The sequence below is a fragment of the Marmota marmota genome, unplaced genomic scaffold (assembly GCF_001458135.2).
Source record: "Marmota marmota marmota unplaced genomic scaffold, marMar, whole genome shotgun sequence".
Lineage (NCBI taxonomy): Eukaryota > Metazoa > Chordata > Mammalia > Rodentia > Sciuridae > Marmota > Marmota marmota.
In genome coordinates, this window is record NW_026000057.1 from 21,652,986 (window position 1) to 21,673,091 (window position 20,106).

At 36.8% G+C, this 20,106-nt stretch overlaps 1 protein-coding gene across 4 annotated transcripts in view; it reads right to left on the minus strand.

Annotated features, from left to right (window-relative positions):
* The window catches only part of Snca (synuclein alpha), a 99,313-nt gene extending 92,134 nt beyond the window's left edge, over window positions 1-7,179 (minus strand). Inside the window, exons 1-2 of one of the 4 annotated variants that reach the window (XM_048813619.1) lie at window positions 7,062-7,179; window positions 4,313-4,458 (exon numbers count right to left, since the gene is read on the minus strand). In XM_048813619.1, the coding sequence (XP_048669576.1) occupies window positions 4,313-4,433 (121 nt within the window). In that variant the 5' untranslated portion in view covers window positions 4,434-4,458; window positions 7,062-7,179. Of the gene's footprint in view, window positions 1-4,312; window positions 4,459-5,581; window positions 5,908-5,957; window positions 6,113-6,926 lie in introns of those variants that run through there. The other 3 variants (XM_048813618.1, XM_015484418.2, XM_048813617.1) reach the window with 3 other exon arrangements.
* Between the last annotated feature and the right edge of the window lie 12,927 nt (window positions 7,180-20,106).

A 20,106-nucleotide genomic window follows, 5' to 3' on the forward strand; every position in this document is an offset into this window, starting at 1 on the left:
TAATGTTTGCAAAGGGATTTGCAGTTTAAAGCAGAGGACAAAGCACCAAATTGTAAATGTCATAAAAATGAAGATGTATGGTTGTTAAATATGTCAAAGTATATATTATAGCATTACATATAATACAACATTCCAGACAAGGTTCATTTTTAAATGGTATTGTGACATTGTGAGATGCACTGAGCCAAAGCTGTGTAAGTTATCTTAATAATTAATGAGTGGAAAATTACAAGTAGTCAGTAGAAAAACCTGATTGTCTTATGACCTTTATTGTTGAAATAAGATAATTCAATCTTATTTATAAATACATAAAGAAATGAAAAATGTTGAAATCAATTTAACTTACTCTTAAAATGCTATTTATTTAGTATACTATAATTCAAAATATTAACAATGAAAGTGTTTTATTGCTTCATAAAAATTTTATCAAAAGTAGTTTAAGTTGGGCATGTTGGCACATTCCTATAATCCCAGCAACTACAGAGGCTGGGGCAGAAGGATCAGAAGTTTGAGACCAGCCTCAGCAATTTAGTGAGGCCTTAAATAACTTAGCAAGACCCTGTCTCATAAATAAAAAATAAAAAAGGCCAGAGATGTAATTCAGTGATAAAATACCCCCAGGTTCAATCCCCAGTTTTTTAAAAAATAAGTTTAAAACAGTGTTTGCTTTATCATTGCATAACTTTCTATTTAGGCACCTTTTTACGTTTTTTTTTTTTTTTAAAGAGAGAGAGAGAGAGAGAGAGAGAGAGAATTTTTTAATATTTATTTTTTAGTTTTCGGCAGACACAACATCTTTGTTTGTATGTGGTGCTGAGGATCGAACCTGGGCCGCACCTGGGCCACACCTGGGCTGCACGCATGCCAGGTGAGTGCGCTACCTCTTGAGCCACATCCCCAGCCCCATCTTTTTATGTTTTAAAGAACCATCATAGTCTTTCTAAGTTTAGATCAATTTCCACAATCTTATCCTTTGCACTTTTGATATGATAATATCTCCCTGATAGTTTCTTAAAGTGTTTTGTGACATTACTTTCTCTGATAACACTCCAACCAATCCAGCCTCTCCTCCCTAATGTTGATATACTTTACTTTCACAGAGTCTTCTTGACAGCATACCTAGAGTCTCTGAACTATACTAGTAACCATATTCCTGTGATCAGCTATTTCTTCAATAAATCAACATGTGTTTGATTCAAATTTTACTTCCAGCATTTTCTACTTCACATATTTGTTCCATCTTTGTGGGCCTCTTTGCTGTGCCTATTGTGCACTTCTGTGAAATATCACATGGATTGATCACTAGAAGACAAGGAGGCTATAAAACTACAGGTGTTGTTTCTGCATGAACAGCATGACAAATGCAAAGTGACAAATCACTGACAAACTTTAAAGGTGATGTAGTTTAGTTGTTGAGTATAATGCAATTCTGTTATTTATGTAATGATATGGGGACTGAAGAGCTAGCAGTAAAGTTTATGCCTTGTGCAGTTACTCTCAATTTATGCACTGTGATAACAGAAATTTAAATTGCGCTGTTAGGGGACAGGTGTGACTTTGTGTTAACTGTAATCTGTGTATACTGGGCAATGCACAATAAGAACACCTCGTATTTAAAAGAATGTCTCTCATCTCTATCCCTCACCCTCACACCCTGCACTCCACATTTTAAAAAGTAAATAAATACTTGTGGAAAAGTTTAATGGCTGATCTGGTTTTCCCTCTCTGCCTTGGCAGTACCTGAGAATTTGACCCTTGGTTAAATTGTGGAATGCACCTAGAATCAAAGACAAGAATCCCTATGAAGTTTATACACACACACACACACACACACACACACACACACACACACACACACCAAGCCAATGACCTGTTCTTTGCTGTCATAATTGTTCATTGGTAATTTAATTTCATTGATTATTAACCCTTAACTCATGACCAATCTCTAACTGATAAAACATACTACAAAATAAGTACCAAGGGGCTATGTGAAGCAAGATATCAAAGCTGAAGGGCTAGCAGACCTGATGACCTCTTTGAGCTAAGGTAGCCCACTCCTTCCCTATCTCACCTCTCTCACCACCTCACAGGGGTGCAGGGTAGACAAGATCACAAGTAACACCTGGGATTTGCAAGAGCTCCACTGTACATTTTTTTGCACATGCTGTGTTGACTTTCTCAACCTGTGAGGTGAAAGCATACTGTGACTTGAGCATTTGAGATCAGTCACACCGGTGACTACATTGCTGGTTGAGCAGGAAGCTAGAAGAATTGTGAAGATCATCATTTTCTTGCATTTATTTTTACAATCCTTTACATTATATAAAGATAATTAAAGTTTTCTGCTTTTGATTTTTGAATCCCAGTTTACAATTTGTGAGTCGTGTGATTGAGGAGATTTGTATCTACTAAACTGAAGTAGGCTGATTGAAAATTTCTGTACACAGATTTCACCAACGGAGGAAAAAATACATAAAAATAACACTGATTGTTATGATAGTTCTTCAATCATGTAAAAGGTAGTTTTCAAATATGTATTTTAAAAAAGGAATGAGATTACTATTGAGGCTTCTTCCAAACTTCTTCAGACAAAAGTGAAATTATACATTTTTCTTTGATCACTTCTAGTCTTTCAAACTTGTTATTAGCAATGGTTTTTGTAACAAAGGATGAAAAGATAAGAATAAATCAAATTGGCAAAGTAATTGCTCTCTTGGAGAATTGATCTGATTGTAATAACCATAGTTCTTATAACTGAGAATGTGCTCAATTACTCATATGTTCTGTTTTATTATGCCATTCTCACAAAGATTCCACAAGGTAGTTGTGTTTTTCTAGATCATATTTTTACAAATGAGGGAAGTAATACTCAGAAAAATTAAGTACCTTCACTAAAACACTAAAGGTAAGAAGTGATATAAAACTTACACAGATAACATCAAGTCTGTGCTCTCTCCACTTTATGAGTAGTCCAACTATGGGCCTATGGTCAATTTCAGTCTACTATCCTCTTAGGTAAAGTTTTTTTTTGAAACACAGACATACTTAATTATCATCTAAGGTTGCTTTCACTTCAATAGCAAAGTTGAGTAGTTGAGACTGGGATCTTAAGGCCAAAACAATTACTATATGATCTTTTACCAGAAATATTCACCAAAACCTGGACCATGTTCTCATGTCTTCAGTTGGTCATTTTTCATCCTAAGTCCTATATACATGTTCAACTTTTAATTGGATTTCAGAACATAACCAATAAATAATTTGTAAGATATACTATGTGTTAGATATTACAATAGCATTGAACATTATTAGAATATTTGACACATTAACATATTACAATATTATACAATCACTTAACAGCAAATAAGAGAATTAATCTCTGAAAAATAAAAACATTTTATTTTCCCGAACTCATAGTTAATAATGAAAACACATAAGTGTTCTAAATGACAAGATCTATTCATTATCTGAAAAAGAGCAATACATTACATCAATATGCAATAGTTTCTGTGTTTATTACAAACTAAGGGAGTAAGTCTTAGCATTCTAAAAAAATAACATTAGAGAACAAAGTTACTGAGTAATTGATATTAAAGAATAGTTGCAAGCCTGAAATTGCAAAACATCTAAAAACTGAGGATAGAGAGAAAGATAGCAATTACCTGGATGTCACTAATTCTGTACTTCAAATTTCATTTAAAATACATAATCACACTTCACAAAAAATAAGCTGAAATTAACTTATCAATCTTTTCCCTCTTGTTCACACTCATTTTAAGATTTTCTGAAAATATCTTAAGGTAAAGAAAGTATATTTTAAGAAAAAATTTGTGGAGAGTTTCAGTCAATTAAAAAAAGAGTCTTTGAAGAATAAGTAAAAGTGATCTGCTATAAACTTTGATGAGAAGCATTCATAAAATGGTTTCAGGCTATAAATGTTTGCTCGCTTACCGTGGATTGACACCATGCTTTCTTTAATTCCATAAACCTAGAAGTAGCATCCATGCCTTCTATACCACCCCATATGCTCATCCTCTACCTTAATTGCTCATCTTCATTTAGGAAGAAATAAAAATCCTAGTTTTCTAGCAAAATGATTCTGGAAATACAAAACATTAGCCTTATCTTTTACTACTTGCTAAAACACACATATTTGCATTCACCTACCTATGGACAGCTATGACTCATACCATCCTCTTGAGAAGTGATCACGCGAAAATGAATCAAGCAAGAAGCACCAGCATTTAGAGTATCAATCATTCTGAGCCTTCAGTCATGAATAGAGATGAAATGACATTTGGGGTTTACATACCTACATAGAGAACACCCTCTTTTGTCTTTCCTGCTGCTTCTGCCACACCCTGTTTGGTTTTTTCAGCAGCTGCCACAACTCCCTCCTTGGCCTTTGAAAGTCCTTTCATGAATACATCCATGGCTAAAGATTTCCTTCACACTACCCTGGAGAACACAAAATACACTTCCAATGAGAACATCTGGACAAAAACAACCAAGAGTAAAACATCCAAGATTAAAACAAACAAACAAACAAACAAAAAACATTAAAGAACAACAGTAGAAATCCTCAAGACTGAGAGACTTTAAAGTACCCCCATTTCACCCATGGGACAGACCAGTCTTTTTAGCTTTTGTATTAAAAAATTAGCATCTCCCATCCACATTGGCTAGTAAAAGTCTAGTCACCTAAACATAGATTAGGATGAATTATCTGAGTTGTTCTTCCTGCATTTCAGAAGTGGAGTTGCTTGAAAAGATAGACCCTCTCTTTCAACTTCCCAGGGTCCAAAAGGTAATAGTAAAGTTAGAAACATGCTTAGAAGAAAGGGAGCTGGAGGCTTGGGGTCAGGGGAATCCTTAAAATGAATCCAAGCAAGGGCTTATAGGTTGATCCAGGAGAGGGAGGGAAGAGAACTAACTACCCACTCCAGATGTGGCTGAACCTTATGTTAACAGCTAACCCAAAAGCGCTGGTTTTAATCCTGCAGACCATCCGCCCTGGGCTATCTACTCAGAACAGGTCCTCTCCATCCTAAGGGCAGACTCCAGTCTAGTGCCAGCCAACCCAGAGAGCATCTTCTCAGCTAGAACGTGGTATCTGACCTTGAGCCTCGCACTTGTTAACCCCTCACCACCTGTTGACTTGTCTTCGCTGCGCTTCCATTTAATTATTTACCAAACGCAGCTTCCTCACTTTCCAGAGAAAACTGAGTAAGCGGGCTGCGGGAGGGGGAGCGGGATGTGATAAGAGAAATAAAAGTTGAATGTTCACGCATCCATCATTCTAGCGTTTCCGCAAGCAAAAGCATATTCCGGAGGTACAACCTGACCCCTCAACCTCTGGGAAGGAGAAGCTGGGAGTGTAGGAAGCAGGAGGAAACCCGGGTCAATTTACTTTCCTTAAGCTCACTAACCCACAAGTACCCAAAGACCCGACGCAGCTGGTCGCCAACGCTGCACCAAACCACCTCCCAGGAGTCCACGGTGACTCCCCTACTACCAGTCCCCCCGCCCCCCGCCGCCCCAGGATTTCCAAAGCTGGGGGGTTATATCTACAGGTACTCACCTGTGTCCCTCTGCGTCTCCAGAACTCCAATTCCTCCTCCTCTTTTTTTTTTTTTTTTCCTTTTTAAATCGAAACAATTTCCAAATGTTATTTAAATAGGTAGAGGGAGGAAAAGGAGCCCGTAGGAAGGGCGGAGGCGGCACCAGGAGAGAGGATGGTCTTCAGTGGAGGCTGCTGTCAGCACAACACAGGGACTAGAGAGTGGGGGCGTGGGAGGCAAACCCGCGAACCTGTCGTCGAATTGCCACTCCCAGTCCCCCCACACAGGAGGATCAGAGAAAAAGATACAGAGGGTCGAAAGGGAAGGCGGCAGAGAGAGCAGAGGATGGAAAAGGCGGGGCTGGGTCCCCGAGGGCTCTCTAAAGCCAGCACGCACCTCACTCCACGTCTCCGCGCTGGGTCGCTAGCCCCCTCGCTCCGGCCCCCTTCTCGTGGTCTCGGTCTACCTCCCCCAGTCCTCTTCCTCCTCCTTCCCCGCGGCTCACCGCCTCCACAGCTGATTTGTCAGCGCCTCTCCCCGCCCCTCTCCCCGCGCTCGCTGCTTTCGCTGCCGCGTGCGCTTCGCTCCTTTTCTTGGATGGAGATGGGGATGGGGGTGGGGGAGCAGGTTGCACCTCCAACTGCAGCCCCCCCTTAAGGTCCGGGCGGCGCATAGGTGGACTGTTCCGCGCTTCACCTCGAGTTCAGGGTCACGGGGGCTCTAGGGGTTATCGGGTACAATTACGCTTGGGCTCCAGTCTCCCCCGCTTCCCCACCACCTGCTTCCCTGTCTTGGGCTTTCCTTTGGTTCCTCTTGGGGACCCTCGCATCAGAGTCACCACCAAAAACAGTGCCTAGCTCTTGGGAAGAAGCTGAGGGAGTCAGGCGGCTTTGGCAAGGGTGCTCACAACCAGTCCGTCAGGAGCACGTTCCTGGCATCATTGAGATCGATATGGTCTAAGACACAATTTTAAGGGTCGCTTTTGTTCAAACATCCCCAAGATTTTCATTTGCTCTTAATCTGGCAAGAGCCCGAAAGGGTCCCGCGGTGGAAAGAAGACGACTACGGAAGAGTTACAGGTCCAGGAGGCTGGGCAAATCCTCTTCCCACCCCACTATCACCATTTTCTTTTCCACCAATCAGCGGATGCCAGACGCTGATTTTTTTTTTTTTTTTTCCATCTGTAGAGCAAGAAATAAATATTCCCCAGCCGTCGAAAACAAGCGATCATAAGACATTCTCTCTTCGAAATGGGACAGTATTTCTAGACCCAAGTACATGGTCTAGGAGATAAATCCGGTGTGGTTTTACCCTCCGGGAGCATCATATCCAATTTTTGAAAGGCAGATTCTGCACACCACTCACCTTTCTGACTTCTGGTTCTGGTTGCAGTCGGAGCTGACCTCTCCAGTCCCCAGCACACACACGTACACACTCAGACAAAAAGACATACAAGCGCGAGCTTCAAGACAATCTTTGCATAGGTTAATACATTTTCACCTCTTTCAGAGCTGAGTAGAGAACAGCTGTTCCCGGATCCCACCGGAATGGAGAACCAAGCTCCTCCCTCCAGCAGAAAGCCTTTGCTTTCTTTGCCTGGATTCTGAACAGTACTAGGAGGAAAAACAAGTTTTTGCTGCATTTTAAAATTTTGTTTTGTTTTTATTTTTATAGGAAAAAAATGTTTTCTCTGACTCTCATACTCATTTAGGTTCTAAATGTTGTGTAAAATGAAGTTTAAGTTTTATTTAAAATTTAAGTAAAGTAAAGACATTTTAGATATCCTTAGACCAAATACAACCTTTTGAAACCAGGAGGGAAAAGAATTAAATAATTATGTATTAAACATATAGAAAAGTACATACACACACATACATATATGTTTGTAAAAGAAAGAGATTTATTGCTTGAACTCCTTCACTCTTAGTATACCTTTTTTTAAAAAGTAGCCTTTGTAATGCAGTAGTTTATATTTTGCTTCCTTGGGATCAGAGAAAGAAGGCTGGACTTGGAAACTGATTGACTGCCTGGCTTTGAGAAATTATGCTTTCCTATCTCCAGTTTCCCCTTTTGTAAATGAAGACATGAACTTAGATAATTCCTCTCTTTCCAACTTTTTACTACGGAAAATATTCAAACCCATACTAAGGTAGAGAGAATAAAGGACTCCCATATGAATATGACTCAACTGCGAAATTTTTCAGTACATGGTTGATCTTATCCCATCTATATGTCTATCCACTTTATCACTATCAACCCCTCTTCTTTTTAGCAAATTCTAAACTACGTATATATTTTCAACTGTGAATAATTCAGCCTACGTTAATAAAATGCAACAATTTAAAATAACAAAAACATTGGATGATATTTTAAATGAAAATACAACTTATATAGTGAAACGGGTTCATTTTTAAGTGCATTTATATCAGTTTTGAAAAATCCATGAGTTAGTGTAACATCTCACTTTGGAGACATAGAACATTTTTATTAGCCCAGAAAGTTGCTTTGTACCCTTCCAAGTTATGCCTCTTCTAGTTGTACATATACCATAAAAACAAAATCTCATACTATGACCTTTGTTTTGTACCTCTTGGATGTTTTTTTCATTCCGCATATTGGTTAAATTCATTTATGATTTTGCATGCATCAGTAGCTTTGTCTTTTTCTAAAATTTGTTCTTTTTAGATGTACCTGATAGTAGAGTGTATTTTGACATATTATACATACATGGAGTATAACTTGTTCTAATTAGAATCCCATTCTTTTGGTAGTACATGATATGGAGTTTCACAGGTGATGTATTCATATAAGAACATAGCAAAGTTATGTCTGATTCATTCTACTGTCTTTTTATTGCTTTTTATTGTTTCATTTTATTATTGACAATAACATATGCTTTCCACTATGACACATCACATCCAGGTACCTTGATAGATTATGATGTCAATTATTCAATGTATTGTTTAATATGACATTTCATACTTCAACAGGAACCTCCTCAAGACCCAGTGCATTAAATTAAAGAGGTAAAAAATATTTTAGGTCCCATTAGCAGACCAAAGAACAAATTATTTGGGGTCATTCGTGCTTCTTATAACAGCAAAATTTCACACCCTTGTATGACATTTTATGGTTGGTTAAGAACTAACATGTCATTTAATAATAACAAGTGGGTAAGTTAAATTTTATGTAAATTTTGTAGATAGATGATCTGAAACTCTGAGTTCACTCTTAAGAAGCAGCTGAAGCAGAGCACAATGGCATACCCTATAATCCCAGCAGGAAGTTGAGAAGGAGGATGACAAGTTTGTGGCCAAACTGAATAACTTAGTGAGACTCTGTCTCAAAATTAAAAATAGCTGGGCACAGTGGTGCTTGCCTGTAGTCCTATGCAGCTCAGGAGGTTGAGATAAGAGGATCACATCAGCAATGTAGGGAGGCCCTGAGCAATTTAGCAGATCCTGTCTTAAAATATAAAATAAAAAAGGCTTGGGCTATAGCTCACTGGTTAAGAGCCCCTGAGTTCAATTTCTGTTTTTTTTTTTTTTAATAAAAATAAAAAATAAAAGGACCATGGATATAGCCTAGCTGTAGAACCCTCCTGGGTTCAGCCCCCAATACTGAAGGAAAAAAAAATGAGGCAGAGTTGAGATAATCTCTCTCTGAAGCCCACAGACTGGGTGTGGCATAGGGTGGTAGGAACAAGGGGAGATCCAGCTGTGGTTAGACTTGCCTTTAAACTTGACTGTGACAATGGAAATCAAGAATTTATGTTCCTACAATACAGTACATTCATACTTGAAAATTAGGCTTGTCTCTATTAATATTCCTCAGTGAGGAAACATGATTTCTCACTACCCACACAAAAGAAAAAAAATTAAATAAATTTTGTTATTTTGAATTAATTATAGTTCTTTTCATTCCTCAAAGCACTTTGAATGTAGTAAGTGTTCACTAAATTTTTAATTATAGATAATATCAACAGGGTGTTATTTATGTTCTACCTAAAGTCAGAACACAGAGATAAGAGGCAGAGCTACTCAAAGACAAAGAAGGCAACTGGAAGTTAATACAGTTTTCTCTTTCTCTTTTCATCATGGCCTTGTGTAAATCTTTAGCCTCTCTGAATATAACATTAAAACTTAGAGCAATTAAAGCACCTGTACCTCATAAGAAACATGGAATAATAACCTCGTGGGAGCATTAACTACCACATTCATGTTGGTTTTTCTCTTTTGTAAATGGAATCTAAATACTTCACCTTTCATTTATAGGATTGTTTTATCTGGGTTAAGTAATTTAGCTATGGATTAACACTCAGCTTTTTATCTCTGTAACCAAAATACATGACAAGAAAATTTTCAAAGAAGAAAAACTTATTTGGGTTCATGGTTTCCGAAGTCTCGGTTAGTGGTGGACCAAGACCATTGCATTGGCCTGAAGTGGAGCAGAACATCAGGGCAGAAGGGCCTGGTGGAGGAAAGCTCAGATCTTGGCAGCAGAGAAGTGGAGAGAGAGCAGAGCCAGGAACAAGATATAATCCCCAAAGTCATGCCCCAGTGACCTTCTTACTCTAGTCACATCCATTCTACATATATTGATCACCCTGTAGTCCATTCAAATTATTGATCTATCAAATTGATTAATCCACCCATGAGGTTATATAGGTCTTATAATTGCCTAAAAACTCCACCTCTGAACTGCATTGCTTCATTGGAGATGGTGCTTTCAAAACACAAGATTTTGAAGGAATATCTTTAGATCTAAACTAAAACATTAACATTCTATGAAATGCATCCTTAATTAAAACTTCCTTTATTGTCCCCATAAGAAGACTGAATTTTTAGGATAACATGATTAACAAGAGGAAAGAATTGATTTTGTGTGTTTAAATGAGGAAAAAGTAATCTTTATATTTGGGTAATATTCCATATTTGTTGTGAACACAGAACCAAGGTAGTGTTAAACCTTGGACTATTTCCTACTTATATTCTCTGTTTGCACCTTCCCCTCATCTTCTGAAGTTGTATGAGAGACATGAGCTAGAGCTCCAATAGGCTTCTCTTGTAATCTCCTGTTTTGGATGATGCAGGAGAGAAAAAATATTGCAGAGTTTTGGGATGGCATTGTGTATGGTTTTGGGAAATGGGTGCACTTAAGAGAGAGAACAGCATTACTCCAAATAAGAATAAAGTATGACGAATAGGGAGTGTAGTGTCCAAAGTTTATCTTATCTGACCCCATGGGCTGCTTCATATTGATTCTATGAAAACCATAGGCAGCAAAAATAATGAACAATAATGAAGAGTGATAATAAATTCTGACTATAGGAAAATACATGTGAACTGTGTGATATTCAACTAGGATAATTTTAAATATTCCTATAGTTCATGTGATCTTAAAACATAAAGACATGCAAGATTAAGACTTTAAAAGATGGGGCTGGGGCTGGGGTTGTGGCTAAGTGACAGAGCCCTTGCCTAACATGTGTGAAACACTGGGTTCAATACTCAGCACCTCCTATAAATAAATAAAATAAAGGTCCATTGACAACTTAAAAAATTTTTAAAAAGACTTTAAAGGACAGAAAGGATATTTAAATATTTTAGAATCTGAATTTTCAAATGACTTTAAAATTACAAGGAAAAAGCATTGATAAGCGAAAGAAATGCATTTAGCTCTGATGAGAATGACAGGCTTCTGCAAGTGGAAGTACAAGTACAACTCAAATGATACTAGAGCTCTGCTACTTATTAAGATGACTCAGAGCAAGTGTCTCACCTCCCTAATCTCTAGCTTTTTCTTCCATGTAATGGTAATAACTTAGTTGTGCAATTGTTTTAAGGAATAAATGGTATGTTTCTTAGCAGGGAGCCAGACATAGTGGAATCTCTCCAATATGGGTAGCCATTTTTTCACCTCACCCCCATATTTTGGGGTTCCATGGGAAGAACTTTTTCTCAGTGGAGTCATTTTCCACCTTATATCCTGCCTTCCATGATCTCAGCTCATCAGCCACACACCTGAGTTATCTGGTATTTTCATCAATAACTTTGTTTTGCTATGGTGAGTAAAATATTTCCAACCAGGGATGGAAATTTGTAGAAAGAGGGAATAAGAGACATCAAGGAACAATGTCAGGGATAATTAATTAAACATCTGCCAAATATTGTTTTTTGTTTCTCTCAAGTGTGGGTTAAAATAGCACAATTTGTAGCAGTTTGCATCAGTAGCCTGAAGAACTATAGTAACAGTGACAGAATGAATATTCCCCATCTTTACTGACCTTTTACATCCTCAAATTTGACTTCTTAAAGGAGTAGTAGCAAAGTTCTGTATAATGTTGATTTGTTAAGGGAGAAAAATGGAATGAGGCAACAATTCTGTTCCAAATTTGCCAGATTCTTCATGCCTGTGACTATGAAAGATTTCACAAGAATATCCAATTCAGAGAAAAACTCAAACTCTAGTATCCCAGGAGAGTGAAGAACGGGCAGATTGATAGGACACAGCTACTTTTCAACAGTATTTGTGTTCAGAAAGGCAGAAAGCAATAGATGAAAAAATGCTCAGAAGAATTTATATAATGTTTTGTGTATTGTTTTGAGCTGAAGTCATAAGGCCACTGTAAAAAGAGAAATCATAGCAAATTAATAAATGAACATGTCTCTTATAATATCAAACATATCTATACATGTAATCTTTTTTTCTGTGTAAAGTACTTGAGAGTATAAAGTGACATTTAAAAAATTTTTCTCAGCACTATGGAAAAATACTTCAATAATGTTTTGAGCTTATTATTCCACATAAAACTTGAAATTTATGTTATTGATGACATTTAAAAAAGGAAATTAGGAAAATTTATTTCTTAGTGACTATATGCTAAATACTTTAGTTTCAAAACATCTGTGTCAACAAATGCAGATTTTTTATGTTGCTTTCATTAGAAAATATATTATTGTATTATCATATCATGCATTTAATCAATCATCTATTTTTACCTTCATATTCCATATACATCAGTTGAATTAAATTTCTTTTGTTTTCACAAGAATAGCTAAATATCTAATTTAATCATTCTGATTCTTCATATAATTGAATATTATTAATAATTTTCTGTCAAGTCAACTCTATTAAGCAAACTCTCTATGATCCTTCTCTAAGTTTTTTCTTTTGAGACCATTTCTATACAAATTGTTTTTAGCTTTCCTCATGAAAATGCTAGTTGTTTGTGGTGTGTGTGCATTTAGCTAAGAATAAAAAGAAATTTCAAGTAATCAGACTAATAACTGCCAAGAAAATTTTTTTCATTATAGTGCATACTAAGCACCTAAGAAAAATTATAAGAATAAATTTCTGAATTTTTATTTTACTTATTAAAATTTAGACTACACAAATTAATATGCATACATACACATTTTAATGCCTACCAGAAGTCTAGCTAGATGTTTCATAGATATATTTTTAAATATATGTATAACAAAAAATTATATATAAACATCATCACATTTTTTATCAATGATTTTACTTTCATTGATAATAAATATCACTGATTCATAAAAAATCACTGATTTACTCAAATGTGGTGTAGCTCATTTTCAGTTAATGAAGTTATTTCTGTTTCGATCTGGAATGTCTCCCAAAGGCTCAGGTGCTTGGACTTGGGACTTTTGGGAAGCCATTAAATCATAAGGGTTCTGGCTTCTTCACTAAATTAATCTATTGACAGCTAAAGGAAGTACTTGGAAGTAATAATTAATTGGAGGAAGTAGTTCTTTGGGCATATGGCCTGTAAGAGGTTTGTCTTTTCTCTGGCCCTTTTCTCTCACTCAGATATATCTATCTCTTCTGCTGTTAGCTGAGTCCTCTGCCAGGAACTTCATCATGATGTTTTGCCTCATCTCACAAAGATGAGAATCGCCTGACTATGAACTGAATTGTATGAACAAAAGAGCTAAAATAAATCTTTCCTCCTCTAAGTTGTTCTCATCAGATATTTTGCACAATAGGACAAGCTTACTAAACAGAAATTGGTATCAAGAATTGGGTATGCTGTTCTGATTATACCTAACCACATGGTTCAGAGCCTTTGGAACTGGTTTGCAGAGGAGTTTGGAAAGGTTTGGACAGGCATGCTAAATAAGCCTTAGAATGTTGCAAGAAGAGCTTAATGAAATGATTCTGGTGTGATCTTGGGAGACCAGAATGTGCATAGGGATACAGAAAGTAAAGATCTTGTTCACAAGGTTTCCTGTGGGAATGAGAACTCTGTTGGTATTTCGATAGAGTCCACATGTGGTACATTCTGGCAAAGAACTTGTCTACATTTTGTTCAGGTCCTGAGACTTTGTCTGAGGCTGATGCTAATGGTGACAGATTAATTAATCTGTTAGAGAAAATTCTAAGGCAGAACAGCATCCAGGCAGCAGCATGGGTATTGTTGGCTTTTAGCCAAGTTTACTATGACAATTGAAGAAAACAGTAGAAAGATTTTTAAAACTTTCAGTTTGACTACATAAGTGCATGTAAAATTGAGGTCAAATAAGGTTAGTGAAGACTTTAGGGGACATTAAAGAGATTGTGGGATACCAAGAAGTTTTCAGAGCCAATAAGAAAGATGACTGGAGGGTATCACAGGAATTAGCAAGGTCCCTCCCATTGAAGACTTAAAGGTTTAAAATTGAAAACTTTGAAAGGAAGCCAGGGCACCCGATTTCCATAGGGCCTCCTAGGAAGCTCTTTCCCAGTATTCCTTTCACCATGCTCAGCTGCAGAGTCACTCAGAGGCAATTATAGCCATTCTCCAAGTGGACCTAGTTAGTGCTCCTGCTGGCAGCAGACCTTGGAATCATTTATGTGGTGCTGGTTTCGCAGGGATTCAAAAAAGTGGGAGTTACAGGGTCATGAAGTCAAAGGACTGCCTGTGAGATCAGGTAGTATGCAGCAGGGTCTGAATCCTGTAAGCTGTTCTTAAGAGAGTGACTGTGAAGTTGTAAGAGTTGAAGCCAAAGCTGCAATGGAGACCCCAGGAATTTGGGGATGCCAGGAACATGAAACATCTACTGAATAAAGCTATTGGCAGAGACCAAAACAGAGCCCAAGAGAGAGGCCATGTGGGCTGCAACCAGCAAGGCCAAAGGGACAGGGTTGCCCCAGCCCTTTGGGGTCCACAACTCACCACCATGTGCCATGGATGCTGGATATGGAGCTGCAAATCCTGTTTGCCCACCTGGATTTCTGTCTTGCTTTGGTCCTATCCCTCCTTTCTGGGCTCCCATTCCTGTCTTTTAAAATGGCAATGATTTTTTCTATGCCATTGTAAATTGGATCTATGTAACTTGCTTTTGATCTTCACAAGGTTCATAGCCAAGAATTTACCTTGAGTTCAGATGAGACTTTGGACTTGGACTTTTGAGCAATACTGGAACTGTTAAGACTCTGGAGACTCATGGAGATGGACTGAATACATATTGCATTTTGAGGTGGCGGTGAACATGTGGAGGCTAGGGGAGGAATGTTGCAGCTTGGATATGGAGTGTCCTCCAAGGTCTCATATGCTCAGAGGTGGGGCTTTGCAGAAGTAATTAGAGCTTGAGTGTTCTAACTTCTTCAGTGAATGAAGACATTAATGGCTGACTGGGCTACTGAGAGGTAGAACCTAGTTGGAGGAAGTAGGTCACTGGGGGCATGGCCTAGGAAGGTTTATCTTCTCTCTGGCTCCTTTCTCTATCTGTCTCGATTGTCTCTATTCTCTCCCCACTCCCCAGATGCAATGAGCTAAGAAATTTTCTCCCACAATGGCATCGTGTTCTGCTTCACTTCAGGCTCAGAGCAATGGAGCTAACTGACCATGAACTAAATCCTCTGAAACTGAGAATCAAAATAAGTCTTGTCTCCTGTAAGTTGTTCTTGTGAGTTATTTTGGTCAAGCAATAAAAAGGACTTGGGACTTTTGGGAAGTAGCATGTACCTCCCAGATAGAGACAAAAGAACAGAATACAAACACATGCACGTACATATCTATGATGCTAATGTGATGTACACTAAAAGAAAGGATAGTAGTGATATAATTTGGCAAGTTTTTTAAAATGTAAAAGAGATTGCATTTAATTGATTTGGTTATCTCTGTGGGAATGTCTGTAGTAATAATCAATTAAATGAGCATTCCATCTCTTTAGTCATTCTGGATTATGATCTTATCTGTGGGAAGCATTTAAATAGTTGAAATAACAATTTCAGCGTAGATTAAAAGACAAAGTAAATTTCTATGGCAGGACAAACTGACATGACACTCTATTAATATAACGCTTCTTTATTTTTTGTTGTTAAAAAATAATTAAAGTAAATTAATTAAAGAAAAGTAAGTAAATGTCGATAAGAAAAGAAAGCAACATATGATATTAATATGCCCAGCAACAAAGAGATAATCCTTTGCCTTTATTATTGAAAAATTACCATCTCTAAAAGATCATTTAAAATATATATATTAAAATCATCCAATATACATTTTGACTTAGCAATTGTATTTCTTGAAATATATCCTAAGATCATAACATCATATATCAAAGAAATGTATTTCTTGTTGGCATTTTCAATAAAAAGTTCTTTCTAATACAATTGTCCAATGACATTTCTGCTTAAGTGGTTGTCCAAGGCCACTTCCTCTTTATGTCACGTCACTAATATGTGAGGAAGCATGCAGGATCCATATTCTTCTTAAGCAGCTGACAGTACAACTTCAATTCTTGCAGTTCACCATTTTCTTCACTTGCTCTCTGTTCTTTAAGAGATAATGATTAACTATATATACCTCATATGTTTGTGAAAATGGATTGAGCTAGTACATGTAAACAATTACTATGATGGTATGTGAAAGCTCTGACCCCAATTAACTTATAAAGCATATTGTAGAGGGAAAAAAAAAGAGCCAAGAATAATCATCATGCTGCTCTTTTCTTAGCTGAGCAAATGCATGTGCCAAAATAATGCTTGCATAATTTAAGGATAGACTTAGTTTTGAACACAGAAGAGCTACTGATTAGATGAGAATAAAGTAGGATTATAAAACTCTCCCAGTTAGGTAGAAAAACAAGACAAATTGATCCTTCGAAAAATTTGACTTACAAGAAAATTAGAATTGTCCCATGTCTGCTTTGTACTCATTATAATTATTCAAGTAATTTGTTTAAAATAATCCAATTTTATTGTCTACAAAATTATAATTCCTTAAGAAGTGATTGGCATCAATTTATAAAGCAGAATGAAATTGTGTTCAACCACTTCTAGCATATAGTATGTAACACTGTCTTTTAAATTATAAATCCAAACTAATATTAAAAATTGAAGCAAACTAGAAGAGTAAAATTTAAGACAGACATGAAAATGTTTGAAAACATCGAAAGTTCTTCTGTTTAAAACAATTCTCTTCCCTTTTCTATTATTAACAAAAGTAGAGCTATTAAAAAAAGCTTCAAATAAAAATTCATCAGATTGTATCATTACAGCCAGGAGCACTGGGCATTATCAATTGTGATAATTAAAGAAATTTCCATTTTTTTCATATAATCAACCTTTAGTTAATAATCTTGTGCATTTATGTAATTGAGATAGTTTGTTAGCATGAGTGTATGTAAATTAAACTGGTTTTCTTCAGGAAATTGAGATTTGTAACAGAATATTGCAAGTGGTCAAGTTCTGTCTTTATTATACGGTTGCAGAATGTAAGTTCTGTCTTTATTATACGGTTACTATTACATGTATCAGTAATAGTAACAGAGAGACATATTTAAAGACAGGTGGGAGCTCATAGAAGCTCATGGGTATCTTTTATTATCAGGGCTAACAACAGCATAGCAAAATGGCAGATAAGAGCAATAATGAAACAGGACACATGTCCCTTCCATTGTGGAAGGGTCAGCATCTCAGAAACTTATCTCCAAAGAATAGAGGGTAGAAGGGGTCACTTGTTTTCAGAGAAGGAATCATGTTCTTTAATTCCTACCTGAACAAAATAATATTTCAGAGTACATGATTCCTGATATAATAAATAGCCAGCACCGTTCATTAAATTATTATTTGGGATGGGGGTATTACAAGGGAACTTGAACTTGGGGGCACTCAACCTCTGAGCCACGTCCCCAGCACTATTTTTGTAGTTTTACTTAGAGACAGGGTCTCACTGAGTTCCTTTGTACCTCGCTTTTGCTGAGGCTGTCTTTGAATCATCAGTCCTCCTGCCTTAGCCTCCGGAGCCGCTGGAATTACAAGCATGTACCACCACGCCCAGCTACATAATATAATTTTTACATGTTATTTTTCTAATAACAGGGGGCTATTTGGCATTCCTGATCCACAGCCTCATGATCACAATATTTCTATTACTCAAGATTTCCTCTACATCTTTCTTTTCTCAAAGGAAAACACAACTAACATAACATCTTTTAGAATATAGCTTAATTGCATAGAAAGAATGCTATATTTTTTGGAGTGCTAATTGGAGCCAGTAATAATATAACAAGTCTCATCTAAAATCCTTTCAATTTATTCTGTCAGTGTTGGAATGGTGTTGAGCTTTTGAGCCTTTGAAAAATATTCAAATTTCTTTTTTTCTTTTTTTTTTATTCTAATTTGTTAAATATGACAGCAGAATGCATTATAATTCATATTACATATGTGGAGCACAATTTTTCATATCTCTGCTTGTATACAAAGTATATTCACACCACTCGTGTCTTCTTCATAGATGTACTTAAGGTTGTGATGCCCATCTCATTCCACCATCTTTTTTTTTTTTTATCCCTTGCCCCGCCTCCTCCTCCCTCTCCTTTGCTCTCTCTAGAGTTTGTAAATGGATGGAATTGGAGAATATAATGTTAAATGTTAGCCAATCCCAAAAAAACAAATGCCGAATGTTTTCTCTGATATAAGGAGGGGGAGCATGGGAAGATTAATCAAATTTACTTTTTTCTATGAATTTAGAGAAGGTATTATGAGGAAGTTGTCAACATACGAATTGCATATTCTGATTGACATTATTTCAAGACCTTTAATGAAGGTAAAAAGTAATATAGAAATCCTGCTCAATATACAGGGGATGGAATTTAGAATCTTCACATAATTAACGGGTTGTATTAGTCATACTTTCATCACTGACTAAAACACCCAAGAACAACTTAAGAGGAAAAAAAATGAGAAAGATAGAACTTGACCAGTTGTAATATTCTGTCACAAATCTCAATTCTCTGAAGAGAGCCAGTTTAATTTACATACATTCTTGCTAATCAACTGTCTTAATTACATAAATGCATAAGATTATTAACTAAAGTTTGATTATATGGAAAAAATGGAAATTTCTTTAGTTATTTCAATTGACAATGCCCAGGACTCCTGGATGTACTGATGATACAATCTGATCAGTATCAAAGATTCAGTTCATGGTGGGCTGACTCTTTTACTTTGGGTTCAATATGAAGCAGAATATCATGACAGAAGGGCATGGTGGAAGAGTGCTGTTAAATTCATGGCAGCCCAAAAGCAGGATATAGGGGAATACTGGGAAAAATAACACCCCCTGACCCACCTCCTCCAGTCATACCCCACCTGCCCACAGTTAACACCCTGTCAGCCCATTTAAGACAGGATGGATTGATTAGTTACTGCTTTCTCAATCCCATCACTCTATCTCTGAACATTTCTGCATTAACACAAGAGCTCTCATTTAGCCAGAATAAAATAGATATAACATCTCACTTTTTTTCTTCCTCTATTTTTCCACATTATCCTTTGTCTCTTTCTGTCTTTTCCTTTCATGTTTTCATGTTGAACTTTCTTATATTCCATGGGGAAAAAAAACAATAAAATATTCTCTTCTAAAATGCTGGTCTTTGCATTTATTCACTGAGGCACTGCTATATGATGGTGCTCACATCCCAAATGTTATGGGATAATTTCATCCCTGCAAATTATACCTTGAAATCATAACACTCAGGAAATGACTGTATTTAGACATGGGGATCTTCAAAGGGTAAATTATGCTTAAATGATGTCATTAGGATGGGTACTAATTCAACATGACTGGTATGTTCATAGGGAGAATAGAGCACATTGGAAACATACAGAGAAAATGCAACATAAGGACACTAGAATAAACCTGACATCTACAAGCCAAGAAAACAGGTCTTAGAATGAATCAACCCTGGTAAAACGTATCTATATAAAGGTACAATGCCTCTAGAATTGTAAGAGAATTTCATTTCTCTTGTTTAAGCCACACGGTCTGTGGTCCTTTGTTGTGAGAGTCCTGGCAAACAAACATGTCAAGGTAGTATTTATATTTACAAAGTAAAACTGTTGCTACATGATAATCATTACACATTGCTTTCTCCAGGGAACCTAAACCTTTGAGAAGCTACATGCCCAGCCCAATAGGTATCATACCAGTAGATTGTGATAGTAGGAGCAAATGTGACTCCATTTTGTTTTATGACTTCATCCTGTAAAACAACCATGCCAAGTAGAAGAGTCATGACTGGAGCAAGATGTTCTT